Source organism: Mobula hypostoma, unplaced genomic scaffold (assembly GCF_963921235.1).
Source record: "Mobula hypostoma unplaced genomic scaffold, sMobHyp1.1 scaffold_36, whole genome shotgun sequence".
In the NCBI taxonomy this organism is placed as follows: Eukaryota; Metazoa; Chordata; class Chondrichthyes; order Myliobatiformes; family Myliobatidae; genus Mobula; species Mobula hypostoma.
Genome location: NW_026948187.1, coordinates 5548525 through 5566209, shown reverse-complemented (window position 1 = coordinate 5566209; position 17685 = coordinate 5548525). Strand labels below are relative to the sequence as shown.

General features: G+C 55.7%; 1 protein-coding gene across 3 annotated transcripts in view; it reads left to right on the top strand.

Annotated features, from left to right (window-relative positions):
- LOC134341679 (tyrosine-protein kinase STYK1-like) overlaps positions 1-7061 on the top strand; it is a 109070-nt gene extending 102009 nt beyond the window's left edge. The window contains exons 8-10 of one of the 3 annotated variants that reach the window (XM_063039603.1): positions 1001-1041; positions 3339-3435; positions 6766-7061. In XM_063039603.1, coding sequence (XP_062895673.1) covers positions 1001-1041; positions 3339-3435; positions 6766-6964 — 337 coding nt within the window. In that variant the 3' untranslated portion in view covers positions 6965-7061. Of the gene's footprint in view, positions 1-1000; positions 1042-3338; positions 3436-6759 lie in introns of all 3 variants that reach the window. The other 2 variants (XM_063039602.1, XM_063039601.1) reach the window with 2 other exon arrangements.
- Positions 7062-17685: the final 10624 nt, after the last annotated feature.

The window sequence follows — 17685 nt, the reverse complement described above, 5'->3', positions numbered from 1 at the left end:
GAGGGGGTGACGGAGACGGGGAGGGGTGCTGGGGAGGGAGGGGGTGACGGAGATGGGGGGAGGGGTGACGGAGACGGAGAGGGGTGCTGGGGAGGGGGGTGATGGAGATGGGGAGGGGTGTCGGGGAGGGAGGGGGTGACGGGGAGGGAGGGGGTGACGGAGACGGGGAGGGGTGTGGGGGAGGGAGGGGGTGACAGAGACGGGGAGGGGTGTAGCGGAGGGAGCGGGTGAGGGAGACGGGGAGGGATGTAGGGGAAGGAGGGGGTGACGGAGACGGGGAGGGGTGCAGGGGAGGGAGGGGGTGACGGAGACGGGGAGGGAGGGGGTGAGGGAGACGTGGAGGGGTGTAGGGGAAGGAGGGGGTGACGGAGACGGGGAGGGGTGCAGGGGAGGGAGGGGGTGACGGAGACGGGGAGGGGTGTAGGGGAGGGAGGGGGTGACGGAGACGGGGAGGGAGGGGGTGAGGGAGACGAGGGGTGTAGGGGAGGGAGGGGGTGACGGAGACAGGGAGGGGTTTAGGGGAGGGACGGGGTGACGGAGACGGGGAGGGGTGTAGGGGAGGGAGGGGGTGACGGAGACGGGGAGGGGTGCTGGGGAGGGAGGGGGGTGATGGAGACGGGGAGGGGTTTAGGGGAGGGACGGGGTGACGGAGACGGGGAGGGGTGTAGGGGAGGGAGGGGGTGACGGAGACGGGGAGGGGTGCTGGGGAGGGAGGGGGGTGAGGGAGACGGGGAGGGGTTTAGGGGAGGGACGGGGTGACGGAGACGGGGAGGGGTGTAGGGGAGGGAGGGGGTGACGGAGACGGGGAGGGGTGCTGGGGAGGGAGGGGGGTGACGGAGACGGGGAGGGATGTAGGGGAGGGAGGGGTGATGGAGACGGGGAGGGGTGTCGGGGAGGGAGGGGGGTGAGGGAGACGGGGAGGAGGTGGAGACGGTGAGGGGTGTCGGGGAGGGAGGGGGTGAGATCCTGTCGTATTGACTTTGGTTTCCTCACTCGGCAGCTGGTCTTTCGGGATTTTACTCTTCGAGATGATAACGCTCGGTGAGTGACACCGACCCCCCCCACTGCCCCTCCCACTTCGCCGCTCGACACCGCGTGAGCCCACCTCCGAGCATGTGCTGTTACCATCTAATATGGTGTGTCTGTTCCCTCTCCCTCTCCCTCTCCTCCGCTTTCCTACCCCCCTCACTTCTCACTGTTCCTCTTCCCCCACCCTTCCCCTTCTCAATTCCTCTTCCCCCACCCTTCCCCTTCTCAATTCCTCTTCCCCCACCCTTCCCCTTCTCAATTCCTCTTCCCCCACCCTTCCCCTTCTCAATTCCTCTTCCCCCACCCTTCCCCTTCTCAATTCCTCTTCCCCCACCCTTCCCCTTCTCAATTCCTCTTCCCCCACCCTTCCCCTTCTCAATTCCTCTTCCCCCACCCTTCCCCTTCTCAATTCCTCTTCTCAATTCCTCTTCCCCCACCCTTCCCCTTCTCAATTCCTCTTCCCCCACCCTTCCCCTTCTCAATTCCTCTTCCCCCACCCTTCCCCTTCTCAATTCCTCTTCCCCCACCCTTCCCCTTCTCAATTCCTCTTCCCCCACCCTTCCCCTTCTCAATTCCTCTTCCCCCACCCTTCCCCTTCTCAATTCCTCTTCCCCCACCCTTCCCCTTCTCAATTCCTCTTCCCCCACCCTTCCCCTTCTCAATTCCTCTTCCCCCACCCTTCCCCTTCTCAATTCCTCTTCTCAATTCCTCTTCCCCCACCCTTCCCCTTCTCAATTCCTCTTCCCCCACCCTTCCCCTTCTCAATTCCTCTTCCCCCACCCTTCCCCTTCTCAATTCCTCTTCCCCCACCCTTCCCCTTCTCAATTCCTCTTCCCCCACCCTTCCCCTTCTCAATTCCTCTTCCCCCACCCTTCCCCTTCTCAATTCCTCTTCCCCCACCCTTCCCCTTCTCAATTCCTCTTCCCCCACCCTTCCCCTTCTCAATTCCTCTTCCCCCACCCTTCCCCTTCTCAATTCCTCTTCCATTTCCCCCTCTCTCCCTCTCTGTCCACTCCCCCTCTCTCCCTCTCTGTCCACTCCCCCTCTCTCCCTCTCTGTCCACTCCCCCTCTCTTCTCTCCCTCCGCACTCATCCTCTCTGCCCCTCTATACCACTCCCTGCCTTCTCTCCTCCCTCCCCTCTCTCCTCCCTCCCCTCTCTCCTCCCTCCCCTCTCTCCTCCCTCCCCTCTCTCCTCCCTCCCCTCTCTCCTCCCTCTGCGCTCTCACTGTCCCACCCCTGCCTGCCCCGCTCTCTCCTCTCCCACCCTCCTCTTTTCCGCCCCTCCGCTCCCCCCATCTCTCCCTCCTCCTCTCTCTCCCTCCCCTCACCACCTCTCTCCCCCTCCCCTCACCACCTCTCTCCCCCTCCCCTCACCACCTCTCTCCCCCTCCCCTCACCACCTCTCTCCCTCTCCCCTCACCACCTCTCTCCCCCTCCCCTCACCACCTCTCTCCCCCTCCCCTCACCACCTCTCTCCCCCTCCCCTCACCACCTCTCTCCTGTCTCCTCCCTCACCCTCCCCTCCCGCCCTCGCTCTCCCTGTACTCGCCCCAACCCGTCTCCCTCCACTCCCCTCTCTCTCCCCCTCTCTCCCCCCTCCCCCCCCCCCCTCTCCCCCCTCCCCCCCTCTCCCCCCTCCCCCCCCCCCTCTCCCCCCTCCCCCCTCTCTCCCCCTCTCTCTCTCCCCCCTCTCTCTCTCCCCCCTCTCCCCCCTCTCTCTCTCCCCCCTCTCCCCCCTCTCTCCCCCTCTCTCTCTCCCCCCTCTCTCCCCCTCTCCCCCTCTCCCCCCTCTCTCTCTCCCCCCTCTCTCCCCCTCCCCCTCTCTCCCCCTCTCTCTCTCCCCCCCTCTCTCTCCCCCCCTCCCCCTCTCTCTCTCTCCCCCCTCCCCCCCCTCTCTCCCCCTCTCTCTCTCTCCCCCTCTCTCTCTCCCCCCTCTCTCTCCCCCCTCTCTCTCCCCCCTCTCTCTCTCCCCCCTCTCTCTCCCCCCTCTCTCTCTCCCCCCTCTCTCTCTCTCCCCCTCTCTCCCCCCTCTCTCCCCCCTCTCTCCCCCTCTCTCCCCCTCTCTCTCTCCCCCCCTCTCTCCCCCCCTCTCTCTCTCCCCCCTCTCTCTCTCTCCCCCTCTCTCTCTCTCTCCCCCCTCTCTCTCTCTCCCCCCTCTCTCTCTCTCCCCCCTTTCTCTCCCCCCCTCTTTCTCTCCCCCCCTCTTTCTCTCCCCCCTCTTTCTCTCCCCCCTCTCTCTCTCCCCCCCGCTCTCTCTCCCCCCTCTCTCCCCCCCCCTCTCTCCCCCCCCCACCACCCCACCCACAGGCGCCCCTCCTTACGGAGATCTCCCACCCAGCTCCGTCCTGCCATTTCTCCAGAGGGGCCGTCGGATCAGCCAGCCGGCGACGTGTCGCTCCTCGCTGTGAGTGTCGCCCGGGATTCTCCTCCCGGACCCCCGGATTCAGCCGCTGCACTCTGCCCAGCGTCCTGCATCCGAGCTGGTCCCCATTGTCCCACCGTATCCCTCTAAACCTTCCCCATCCGTGTCCCAGTCCGAGTGTCGTTAATGTACCTGCCTCGACCACTTCCCCCGGCAGCTCCTTCCACAGATGGACCACCGTATCCCTCTAAACCTTCCCTATCCGTGTCCCTGTCCGAGTGTCGTTAATGTACCTGCCTCGGCCACTTCCCCAGGCAGCTCCTTCCACAGACGGACCACCGTATCCCTCTAAACCTCTCCTATCCGTGTCCCTGTCCGAGTGTTGTACCTGCCTCGACCACTTCCCCCGGCAGCTCCTTCCACAGATGGACCACCGTATCCCTCTAAACCTTCCCCATCCGTGTCCCTATCCGAGTGTCGTTAATATACCTGCCTCGAACACTCCCTCCGGCAGCTCCTTCCACAGACAGACCACCCCCTGGGTGAAAAAGTTGCCCCTCGGGTCCCTATTAAATCTCTCTCCCCTCTCACCTCAAACCTGTGCCCTCTGGTTCTCGATTCCCTGACCCTGGGGAAAAGACTGTGAACACTCACCCTATCTGTGCCCCTCGTGGTTTTACACACCTCTGTAAGGTCACCCCTACGCTCCAAGGAATAAAGTCCCGACCTGCCCGACCTCTCTCCGTAACTCAGTCCCTCGAGTCCCGGCGACGTCCTCGTGAATCTCCCTCCGCTCTCTTTCCAGCTCAGCGGCATCTTTCCCACAGCGGGGGTGACCAAAACCGAACACCGTACTCCCAGCGCGGCCTCGCCAACGTCTCGTACGACTGGGACGTGACCTCCCGACTCCCGTACTCAGTGTCCTGACTGATGAAGGCCAGCGTGTCGAACGCCTTCTTCACCGTCCTGTCTACCTGTGACTCCACTTTCAGGGAACCGTGTCCCCTGTACCCCTGGGTCCCTCTGTTCTACAACACTCCCCGGGGTCCCCGTCTACCCGTGACCCCACTTTCAGGGAACCGTGTCCCCATACCCCTGGGTCCCTCTGTTCCACAACACTCCCCGGGGTCCCCGTCTACCCATGACTCCACTTTCAGGGAACTGTGTCCCCGTACCCCTGGGTCCCTCTGTTCCACAACGCTCCCCGGGGTCCCCGTCTACCCGTGACTCCACTTTCAGGGAACCGTGTCCCCGTACCCCTGGGTCCCTCTGTTCTACAACACTCCCCGGGGTCTCCGTCTACCCGTGACCCCACTTTCAGGGAACCGTGTCCCTGTACCCCTGGGTCCCTCTGTTCTACAAGACTCCTCAGGATCCTACCCTGATGTGAAAGTCCCACCCTGCTATGTGTTCCCAGAACGCGACACCTCGTACTTACCAGAATTAAACTGCATTTGCCACTGCTTGGCCCATTTCCCCAGCTGATTGAGATTCCCCTGTAAACCAGATTACTGCCTTCAGGGTAAACAGCCACCAAATTTAGTGTTGTCTGCAAGTTTACTAACAGTGCCTTGTACGTCCTTGTAGAAACCGCTGATGTAGTTGACAAAGAGCGATGATCCCAGCACTGAATCCCAGAGAACATCACCAGAGACAGGCTTCCAGTCGTAGGAACAAACTCCCACCCTCATCCTCTGCTCCCTACCACCGAGGGGGTTGTGTATTGAGTCAGACAGATCTCCCTGGGTCCCACACCAACTTCCAGAGCCGTCTACCATCTGGGGCCTTGTTCGAGTCAATGTAGATTACATCTACCACCCCGGCCTGATCAGTGTTCCACTATCAAATCAGTCAGACAGATCTCCCTGGGTCCCACACCAACTTCCAGAGTGGTCTACCATCTGGGACCTTGTTAAAGTCTGTGTAGGTTACATCTACCACCCCGGCCTGATCAGTCCTTCAGTTTCAAATCAATCAGACAGATCTCCCTGCGTCCGTCACTATCTCCCAACATGGTCTACCATCTGGGACCTTGTTAAAGTCCGTGTAGATTGCATCTATCACCCCGGCCTGATCAGTCCTTCGGTTTCAAATCAATCAGACAGATCTCCCTGGGCCACACACCATCTTCTACAGCGGTCTACCATCTGGGACCTTGTCTGTGTAGATTACATCTACCACCCTGGCTTGATCAGTGTTCCACTATCAAATCAGTCAGACAGATCTCCCTGGGTCCCACACCAACTTCCAGCATGGTCTACCATCAACCTTGTCAATGGCTTTGTTAAAGTCTGTGTAGATTACATCTATCACCCCAGACTGATCAGACCTCCGGTTTCAAATCAGTCAGACAGATCTCCCTGGGTCACATACGATCTCTCCCTGTCCCTCACTATCTTCCAGCATGGTCTACCATCTGGGACCTTGTCAATGGCCTTGTTAAAGTCTGTGTAGATTACATTTACCACCCCAGATTGATCAGTGTTCCACTATCAAATCAGTCAGACAGATCTCCCTGGGCCACACACCATCTTCTACAGCGGTCTACCATCTGGGACCTTGTTAAAGTCTGTGTAGATTACATCTACCACCCCGGCCTGATCAGTCCTTCGGTTTCAAATCAGTCAGACAGATCTCCCTGCATCCGTCACTATCTCCCAGCATGGTCTACCATCTGGGACCTTGTTAAAGTCCGTGTAGATTGCATCTATCACCCCGGCCTGATCAGTCCTTCGGTTTCAAATCAGTCAGACAGATCTCCCTGGGTCGCACACGATCTCCCAGCATGGTCCACCATCTGGGACCTTGTCAATGGCCTTGTTAAAGTCTGTGTAGATTCCATCTACCACCCCAGACTGATCAGACCTCCTGTTTCAAATCAGTCAGACAGATCTCCCTGTGTCCGTCACTATCTCCCAGCATGGTCTACCATCTGGGACCTTGTCAATGGCCTTGTTAAAGTCTGTGTAGATTCCGTCTGCGACCCCAGACTGATCAGACCTCCTGTTTCAAATCAGTCAGACAGATCTCCCTGCATCCGTCACTATCTCCCAGCATGGTCCACCATCTGGGACCTTGTCAATGGCCTTGTTAAAGTCTGTGTAGATTCCGTCTGCCACCCCGGCCTGATCAGTCCTCCGCGATGAAACTAATCAGCTTGATCTCCCGTGGCCCAACGCTGACTAACGTCCCTCTCCTCGCTCCCCGTCTCCCTCCCTCCCCACTTGCTATCCTTGTCTCCTTCTCCCCACACCTCCCTCCCCGCTCTCCTTCATCCCCCTCTCCTCTCTGTCCATGTACCTCCTTTACTCTCCCCTCCCACCCTCCTGCCCCTCCGTGTCCGCACTCTCTCTCCCTCCCTCGCAGGTACAGGCTGATGAGGCAGTGCTGGGACTGGAGGCCGGGGCTGCGGCCGAGCCTGCCCGAGCTCCGCCGCAGGCTGCAGGCGAACGGGAGGGCGGCCGACGACCGGCTGGTGCTGCGCGTCCCCCACCGCATCCAGCCCGAGGCCTACGCCCTGGTCGCCGGCATGCAGGCTCCGGCCTGGGGCCAGGACTACACCGTTTTCTGAGCGCACGGGGCGGGGGCAGAGAGAGAGGTGGGGTGAGAGAGAGGGAACGAGGGAGAGAGGGGGAAAAGGGAGAGAGAATGAAAGGGGGAGAGACAGAGGCAGTGAGGGGGGAAAGAGTGAGAGGGAACGAGGGAGAGAGAGGGGGAAGAGAGGGAACGAGGAGGAGTGAGGGGGAAGAGAGGGAACAAGGGAGAGAGAATGAAAGGGGGAGAGACACAGGCAGCGAGGGGGGAAAGAGTGAGAGGGAACGAGGGAGAGAGGGGGAAGAGAGGGAACGAGGGAGGGGGAAAGAGTGAGGGGGTGAGAGAGGGAACAAGGGAGAGAGAGAGCGGAAGAGAGAGGGAACGAGGGAGAGAGGGGGAAAGAGAGATGGAAAGAGGGAGGGAACGATGGAGAGGGGGGAAGAGAGAGGGAATGAGGGAGAGGGGGAAGAGAGAGGGAACAAGGGAGAGAGAGAGGGTAAGAGGGAGAGGGGGAAGAGAGAGGGAACGAGGGAGAGAGGGGAAGAGAGGGAAAGAGGGAGAGGGGGGAAGAGAGAGAGGGAACGAGGGAGAGAGAAGGGAAGAGAGAGGGAAGGAGGGAGGGGGGAAGAGAGAGAGAGTGGGGAAGAGAGAGAGGGAATGAGGGTGAGAGGGGGGAAGAGAGGGAAAGAGGGAGAGAGGGGGGAAAGAATGAGAGGGAACGAGGGAGAGGGGGAAGAGAGAGAGGGAACGAGGGAGACGGGAAGAGAGAGGGAACAAGGGAGAGAGAGTGGGGAAGAGAGAGGGAGAGAGGGGGGAAAGAATGAGAGGGAACGAGGGAGAGGGGGAAGAGAGGGAAAGAGAAAGGGAAAGAGGCAGGGGAAAGAGTGAGAGGGGGTGAGAGAGAGGGAACGAGGGAGAGAGAGGAAGAAGAGAAAGGGAAAGAGGGAGGGGAAAGAGTGAGGGGGTGAGAGAGAGGGAACGAGGGAGAGAGAGGAAGAAGAGAAAGGGAAAGAGGGAGGGGAAAGAGTGAGGGGGTGAGAGAGAGGGAATGAGGGAGAGAGAGGGGAAGAGAAAAGGAAAGAGGGAGGGGAAAGAGTGAGAGGGGGTGAGAGAATGAAAGGGGGAGAGAGAGAGGGAGAGAGAAACGGGAGTGAGAGGGGGAGGGACAGGGGTGAGAGAGGGAGGGGTGGAGACGGGGGAAGGAGGGAGAGGGCAGGGGAACGAGAGAGGGAAGTGAGAGGCTGGGGAGGTGGGGAGAGGGGAGCGAGGGAGTGGGGGAAAGGAATGAGAGAAGGGGAGAGGAGAGAGCGGGCAGAGGGGGTGAGAGTGAATGAAAGGGGGAGGGAGAACGAGGGCAGGAGGGAGAGGGGGTAAGAGAGGGTGTAGAGAGAGTGGGTGAGGGGCAAGAGGGCAGCCAGAGAGGAGGGGGATAAAATGGAGGCGAGGGAGCGGGAGAGAGGGAGAGGGAGAACTGGGAGAGGCGGGGAGAGAGAGAGAGAGAAGGGTGAGGGTGGGGGAGAGACAGAGACTGGGGAGAAAGTGAGAGGGGTAGTGCGGGAAGCGTCACGTATTTATACGTCACATAGATTCCGACTTATTCTGTTATTTAAAAACTTCAATTAAAATATTACGTGTGCCTTGTGATTTTATATTGTCTCCCACAGCACAGAAACAGGGCACGGTACTGATCAACTGTGTCGACCCACACTGGCTTCCCAACTTCTCCCCTCTCCCTGTGTTTGTCCCAATCCCTCTATAAAACATTCCTATCCGTGTCCCTGTCCGAGTGTCGTTAATGTACCTGCCTCGACCACTCCCTCCGTCAGCTCCTTCCACAGGCGGACCACCGTATCCCTCTAAACCTCTCCTATCCGTGTCCCTGTCCGAGTGTCGTTCATGTAGACAACAGACAACAGGTGCAGGAGTAGGCCATTCGGCCCTTCACTGTGATCCTGGCTGATCATCCACAATCTGTATCCAGTTCCTGCCTTATCCCCATAACCTCTGATTCCGCTATCTTTAAGAGCTCTATCCATCTCTTTCTTGAAAGCATCCAGAGACTTGGCCTCCACTGCCTTCTGGGGCAGAGCATTCCACATATCCACCACTCTCTGGGTGAAAAAGTTTTTCCTCAACTCCGTTCTGAATGACCTACCCCTTATTCTCAAACTGTGGCCTCTGGTTCTGGACTCACCCATCAGCAGGAACATGCTTCCTGCCTCCAGCGTGTCCAATCCCTTAATAATCTTATATGTTTCAATCAGATCCCCTCTCAGTCTTCTAAATTCCAGAGTATACAAGCCCAGTCGCTCCAATCTTTCGACATATGACAGTCCCGCTATCCCGGGAATTAACCTTGTGAACCTACGCTGCACTCCCTCAATAGCAAGAATGTCCTTCCTCAAATTTGGAGACCAAAACTGCACACAGTACTCCAGGTGTGGTCTCACCAGGGCCCTGTACAGCTGCAGAAGGACCTCTTTGCTCTTATACTCAATTCCCCTTGTTATGAAGGCCAGCATGCCATTAGCTTTCTTCACTGCCTGCTGTACCTGCATGCTTGCTTTCAGTGACTGATGAACAAGAATACCTAGATCTCGTTGTGCTTCCCCTTTTCCTAACTTAACTCCATTTAGATAATAATCTGCCTTCCCGTTCTTACCACCAAAGTGGATAACCTCACATTTATCCACATTAAACTGCATCTGCCACGCATCTGCCCACTCACCCAGCCTGTCCAAGTCACCCTGCATTCTCATAACATCCTCCTCACATTTCACACTGCCTCCCAGCTTTGTGTCATCGGCAAATTTGCTAATGTTACTTTTAATTCCCTCATCTAAATCATTGATATATATTGTAAACAGCTGCGGTCCCAGCACCGAGCCTTGCGGTACCCCACTGGTCACCGCCTGCCATTCTGAAAGGGACCCGTTAATCGCTACTCTTTGTTTCCTGTCAGCCAGCCAATTTTCAATCCGTGTCAGTACTCTGCCCCCAATACCATGTGCCCTAATTTTGCCCACTAATCTCCTATGTGGGACTTTATCAAAGGCTTTCTGAAAGTCCAGGTACACAACATCCACTGGCTCTCCCTTGTCCATTTTCATAGTTACATCCTCAAAAAATTCCAGAAGATTAGTCAAGCACGATTTCCCCTTCGTAAATCCATGCTTGACTGGGACCAATCCTGTCACTACTATCCAGATGTGTCGTAATTTCATCTTTTATAATCGACTCCAGCATCTTTCCCACCACCGATGTCAGGCTAACCGGTCTATAATTCCCTGTTTTCTCTCTTCCTCCCTTCTTGAAGAGAGGGACAATATTAGCCACCCTCCAATCCACAGGAACTGACCCTGAATCTATAGAACCTTGGAAAATGATTACCAATGCATCCACGATTTCTAAAGCCACCTCCTTAAGTACCATTACTCCCCTTAGGATCTTTCTTCCTCTTTGGAACGACCTGATCCTGCACCTTCCGCATTATTCCCAGAGACACTTGCCATTGCTGTTCCACTGTCATCCCTGCTAGGGTATTGTTCCATTGAACTTTGGCCAGCTCCTCCCTCACAGCACCATAGTTCCCTTTGTTCAACTGTAATACTGACACTTCCGAGTTTCCCGTCTCCCTCTCAAATTGTAGATTGAAACTTATCATATTATGGTCACTACCTCCTAATGGCTCCTTTACCTCGATGCCCCTGCCTGGACCACTACCTCTGGCAGCTCCTTCCACAGACGGACCACCCTCTGGGTGAAAAAGTTGCCTCTCAACTCCAATACTCAGTACCCTGAATAACGAAAGCTGGCGTGTCTCTCCTCTCCTGTCCCCACTGCCAATCTCCCCTTCCTGGGGCTTCTCGATACCGAATTGAGTGGAAAAGCAAACTGAGCAGAGGGTATGGAGAGCCTGCAGAGGGATATAGACAGGTTAAGTGAGTGGGCAAGGGTCTGGCAGATGGAGAACAACGCTGCTAAATGCGAGGTCGCCCACTTTGGATGGAAAAAATGGAAGAGCCGATTATTATTTAAACTGCAAAAGATTGCGCATCGCTGCTGTGCAGAGGGACTTGGGAGTGCTTGCGCACAAATCGCAAAAGGTCGGTTTGCGGGTGCGGCAGGCTATCAAGGATCAAAAGGGACGTTGCCCTTCACCGCGAGAGGGATTGAATTTAAGAGCAGGGAGGTTATACTACAACTATGCAGGGTCCACACCTGGCGGACCGCGTGCAGTTCTGGTCTCCTGAGTTGAGGAAGGATATACTGGCTTTAGAGGAGGCTCACCGGGTTAATTCCAGAGATGAGGGGGCGGTCAGACTATGAGGAGAGATCGAGTCGCCTGGGACTGTACTCTCTGGAATTCAGATGGACGAGAGGAGATCTTGTAGATTCACGTAAAATTACGAAAGGGACGGATAAGATAGAGGCAGGAAAGTTGTTTCCACTGGTGGGTGAGACTAGAACTAGGGGACACAGCCTCAATATTTGGGGGAGTAGAGTTGGGATGGAGGTGAGGAGGAACTGCTTTTCCCAGAGAGTGGTGAATCTGTGGAATTCTCTGCCTGATAAAGCAGGGGAGGATCCCTCAGTAAATATATTCAAGACAAGGTCGGATGGATTTTTGCAGAGGAGGGGAATTAAGGGTTGTGGGGAAAAGGCGGGCAGGTGGAGATGAGTCCGTGGTCAGATCAGCCGTGATCTTATTGAATGGCGGGGCAGGCTCGATGGGCCGGATGGCCGACTCCTGCTCCTGTTTCTACCGGTCTTCTCCCCCTCACCGTCCCTCTTCCCCTCAATCTCTCTCTCTCTCTCCTCTCCCCTCTGCCTCTCACCACCCCTTCCCTCCTCTCAGCAGTTCTTGCCTGCCCCCCCCCCCACGGCGCACTCTCGTCCCTCCGCCTCCCTCTAACCTCCTCCCGTCACCGCCCGATCCCCCGACCTCTCTCCCTCGCTCTCTCTGGTTCCCTCCCCGCCACCCCCACCCCGTGTCTCTCTCTCTCTCCCTCCACCTCATAACTCTCCCGTCCTCCCCCTCTCTACCTTCTCAGCCTGAAGGTTATCATGTTTTATATATATATGTATCCCCCACCACCCCACCCCGACCCGTGCAGCACATTCAGAGGTGGGGCGGACAAGTGTTGGGGTCCCGACAATATCCCTCTTCTGGGTACCAGAGAAGAGAAATATTAGAGCGAGAGAGAGATAGAAACATAGAAAATAGGTGCAGGAGTAGGCCATTCGGCCCTTCGAGCCTGCACCGCCATTCAGTATGATCATGGCTGATCATTCAACTCAGAACCCTGTACCAGCCTTCCCTCCGTACCCCCTGACCCCCGTAGCCACAAGGGCCATATCTAACTCCCTCTTAAATATAGCCAATGAACTGGCCTCAACTGTTTCCTGTGGCAGAGAATTCCACAGATTCACCACTCTCTGTGTGAAGAAGTTTTTCCTCATCTCGGTCCTAAAAGGCTTCCCCTTCTCAAACTGTGACCCCTCGTTCTGGACTTTCCCAACATCGGGAACAATCTTCCTGCATCTAGCCTGTCCAATCCCTTTAGGATTTTATACGTTTCAATCAGATCCCCCCTCAATCTTCTAAATTCCAACGAGTATAAGCCTAGTTCATCCAGTCTTTCTTCATATGAAAGACCTGCCATCCCAGGAATCAATCTGGTGAACCTCCTTTGTACTCCCTCTATGGCAAAGATGTCTTTCCTCAGATTAGGGGACCAAAACTGCACACAATACTGCAGGTGTGGTCTCACCAAGGCCTTGTACAACTGCAGTAGTACCTCCCTGCTCCTGTACTCGAATCCTCTCGCTATAAATGCCAGCATACCATTCGCCTTTTTCACCGCCTGATATTAGAGAGACGGAGTATGCGAGGAGGGGCCACGCCCCGCTGGAAAAGACACCTTTGTTCGCAGGTAAATCTAGACGCCGATCTCAAAGTTCAACATTTGCATCTTCCGCCTTGCAGAGGCTGGGCAGGTTTCAAATTACCGTCTCCCGTGGGCAGGAGTGTGTGTGATCTACTCCCTCCCACACCCTCTCTCTCTCTCTCGCACACACACGCACACACCCTCTCTCGTACACACACTGAATGTCACGATCGATCAGGTTTAAATATCACCTGCAGACGGAGTGAAATTTCTTGTCTTGCTTCCCCAGTGAGTCGCAAAACATGGAAATGACTGCAGAACATAGAATAGTACAGCACAGTACAGGCCTTTCGGCCCACAATGTTGTGCCGACCCTCAAACCCTGCCTCCCATATAACCCCCCACCTTAAATTCTTCCATATACCTGTCTAGTAGTCTCTTAAACTTCACTAGTGTATCTGCCTCCACCACTGACTCAGGCAGTGCATTCCACACACCAAGCACTCTCTGAGTAAAAAACCTTCCTCTAATATCCCCCTTCAACTTCCCACCCCTTACCTTAAAGCCATGTCCTCTTGTATTGAGCAGTGGTGCCCTGGGGAAGAGGCGCTGGCTGTCCACTCTATCTATTCCTCTTATTATCTTGTACACCTCTATCATGTCTCCTCTCATCCTCCTTCTCGCCAAAGAGTAAAGCCCTAGCTCCCTTAATCTCTGATCATAATGCATACTCTCTAAACCAGGCAGCATCCTGGTAAATCCCCTCTGTACCCTTTCCAATGCTTCCACATCCTTCCTATAGTGAGGTGACCAGAATTGGGCACAATACTCCAAGTGTGGCCTAACCAGAGTTTTATAGAGCTGCATCATTACATCACGATTCTTAAACTCTATCCCTCGACTTATGAAACCTAACACCCCATAAGCTTTCTTAACTACCCTATCCACCTGTGAGGCAACTTTCAGGGATCTGTGGACATGTACCCCCAGATCCCTCTGCTCCTCCACACTACCAAGTATCCTGCCATTTACTGTGGACTACGTATCACAGACAGCCCTATTCTGCCTTATGTCTTAATAAGTACACTCTGTATATAAAATCTGCGAAAGGAGACTTCGGATCCGAGTCCATAGGACACTCAAAGCAGCTGCGCAGGTTGACTCTGTGGTTAAGAAGGCATACGGTGTGTTGGCCTTAATCAACCGTGGGATTGAGTTTAGGAGCTGAGAGGTAATGTTGCAGCTATATAGGACCCTGGTCAGACCCCACTTGGAGTACTGTGCTCAGTTCTGGTCGCCTCACTACAGGAAGGACGTGGAAACCATAGAAAGGGTGCAGAGGAGATTTACAAGGATGTTGCCTGGATTGGGGAGCATGTCTTATGAGAATAGGTTGAGTGAACTCGGCCTTTTCTCCTTGGAGCGACGGAGGATGAGAGGTGACCTGATAGAGGTGTATAAGATGATGAGAGGCATTGATCGTGTGGATAGTCAGAGGCTTTTTTCCCAGGGCTGGAATGGCTAGCACGAGAGGACACAGGTTTAAGGTGCTGGGAAGTAGGTACAGAGGAGATGTCAGGGGTAAGTTTTTTTACACAGAGAGTGGTGAGTGTGTGGAATGGGCTGTCGGCGACGGTGGTGGAGGGGGATACGATAGGGTCTTTTAAGAGACTCCTGGACAGGCACAAGGATCTCAGAAAAGATAGAGGGCTACGGGTAACCCCGGGTAATTTCTCAGGTCAGGACCAGTCCGGCAGAGCTTTGTGGGCCGAAGGGCCTGTATTGCGCTGTTGGTTCTACGTGGGTCGTTATCGAGAGTCTGAGAAACCGGCATTCGGGCCCTCAGGAGGAGATCTGCAGATGCCGGAAATTCGAGCGACTGGGAGACCGTTTCGCTGAACACCTACGCTCTGTCCGCCAGGGAAAGCAGGACCTCCCGGTGGCCACTCGTTTTAATTCCACGTCCCATTCCCATTCTGACATGTCTATCCACGGCCTCCTCTGCTGTCAAGATGAAGCCACACTCAGGTTGGAGGAACACCACCTTATATTCCGTCTGGGTAGCCTCCAACCTGATGGCATGAACATTGACTTCTCAAACTTCCGCTAATGCCCCACCTCCCCCTCGTACCCCATCCGTTATTTAGTTATATACACACATTCTTTTTCTCTCTCTCCTTTTTCTCCCTCTGTCCCTCTCACTATACCCCTTGCCCATCCTCTGGGTTTTTCCCCTCCCCTCTCCCAGTTTTCCTTCTCCCTCGGCCTCCTGTCTCATGATCCTCTCATATCCCCTTTGCCAATCACCTGTCCAGCTCTTGGCTCCATCCCTCCCCCTCCTGTCTTCTCCTATCATTTTGGATCTCCTCCTCCCCCTCCAGCTTTCAAATCTCTTACTAGCTCTTCCTTCAGTTAGTCCTGACGAAGGGTCCCGGCCCGAAACGTCGACTGTACCTCTTCCCGGAGATGCTGCCCGGCTGCAGGAACTGCTGGCTGGACGCCCGATGATGCCCAGCCGCCCTCGGTGGGCTCCGCTGTCTGGCTTGACTACCGTAGTCCCACACCCCCCGCCCCCGCCGTCTCTCCCGAGGCTGCCCGCAAGGCAGTGGGGCTGCTTCCCCAGAGCTGGAGACCTGGCATTCGCTCGCCGACAAGGCCCCCGGACCGACTTTGGACATCTTTTTCCCCGACCACCCCTGAAAGGGAGTTCCACACGCCGGCCACGCTCTGTGTTTAAAAAAAACACGACTTCTGGCATTCCACCCCCCCCCCCGCCCCATCGCTTCCCTCTAATCACCTTAAGAGTTGCGTCCCCCTCGTATCAGCCATTTCCGCCCTGGGAGAAAGTCTCTGGCAGTCCGCTCGATCCCTGCCTCTTATCATCTCGTACACCTCTATCAGGTCACCTCTCATCCTGCTCCGCTCTAAAGAGAAAAGCCCGAGCTCGATCAACCTCTCCTCATAAAACATGCTCTCTAATCCAGGCAGCGTCCCGGTGAATCTCCTCTGCGCCCTCTCTAAACCAGGCAGCATCCTGGTGAATCTCCTCTGCACCCTCTGTAATCCAGGCAGAATCCTGGTGAATCTCCTCTGCACCCTCTCTAATCCAGGCAGAATCCTGGTGAATCTCCTCTGCACCCTCTCTAATCCAGGCAGCATCCTGGTGAATCTCCTCTGCACCCTCTCTAATCCAGGCAGCATCCTGGTGAATCTCCTCTGCACCCTCTGTAATCCAGGCAGAATCCTGGTGAATCTCCTCTGCACCTTCTCTAATCCAGGCAGCATCCTAGTGAATCTCCTCTGCACCCTCTCTAATCCAGGCAGCATCCTGGCGAATCTCCTCTGCACCCTCTCTAATCCAGGCAGCATCCTGGTGAATCTCCTCTGCACACTCTCTAATCCAGACAGCATCCTGGTGAATCTCCTCTGCACCCTCTCTAATCCTGGTACCATCCTGGTGAATCTCCTCTACACCCTCTCTAATCCAGGCAGCAACCCGGTGAATCTCATCTGCACCCTCTCTAATCCAGGCAGCATCCTGGTGAATCTCCTCTGCACCCTCTCTAATCCAGGCAGCATCCTGGTGAATCTCCTCTGCACCCTCTCTAATCCAGGCAGCATCCTGGTGAATCTCCTCCGCACCCTCTCTAATCCAGGCAGCATCCTGGTGAATCTCCTCTGCACCCTCTCTAATCCAGACAGCATCCTGGTGAATCTCCTCTGCACCCTCTCTAATCCTGGTACCATCCTGGTGAATCTCCTCTACACCCTCTCTAATCTAGGCAGCAACCCGGTGAATCTCATCTGCACCCTCTCTAATCCAGGCAGCATCCTGGTGAATCTCCTCTGCACCCTCTCTAATCCAGGCAGCATCCTGGTGAATCTCCTCTACACCCTCTCTAATCCAGGCAGCAACCCGGTGAATCTCATCTGCACCCTCTCTAATCCAGGCAGCATCCTGGTGAATCTCCTCTGCACCCTCTCTAATCCAGACAGCATCCTGGTGAATCTCCTCTGCACTCTCTCTTATCCAGACAGCATCCTGGTGAATCTCCTCTAAAGCTCCCACATCCTTCCTAGAATGAGGCGACCAGAACCAAACACAATACCCCAAGTGTGGGTCTAACCAGGGTTTTACAGAGCTGCCACATTCCCTCATGGCTCTTGAAGTCAATCCCCCTCTCGTACACCTCCACCTTGTCGCCTCTCACCCTCCTGCGCTCCAAAGTGAGAAGTTCGTCACCGAACTCCCCAAGAACCCTCTCGAGATCCGCCAGTTCTTTCCGAAAGAGAATAGTCAGTGGAACATTTAACACTCCAATTTTACTGAAGGCATTTGCAAACATAAATTAACCCAGTATATACACAGACAAATGCACAACCGCCCCAGACTGACGTAGCAGACACCCGGAAGTGTGAGGGAGCTTTGTCCCCTCAACGAGGCAGTGAGGGAGACGGAGGGGGGAGTAGTTGGGGAAGAGGGAGGGGGGGAGGAGGAAGGTATAGAGAGAGGTGTGGGGAAGAGACAAGGGAGGTAGGGAGACATGGGGTGATGGAGGTGGGAGGGAGACAGGGACGGGCAGGGGACAGGGAGATAGAGAGGGGACCCACAGAGACAGAAGGGGAGGGATGAGAAGAGGGAGGGAGGGGGTTGGGGAAGAGGAAGAATGAAAGGGGGGCAGAAAGAGAGAAGGGGTGCAGATGAGAGATACAGCTGAGAGAGAGGGAGACAGAGATGGGAGAGGGAGAGACTGATAGAGAGGAGGCAGAGAGGGGAGAGAAAGGTAGAGATAAGGCAGAAAGGGAGATACAGAGAAGGCAGAGAGAGATTTGCTGACAAGAGATAGTGAGGGGCAAGGGAATATAA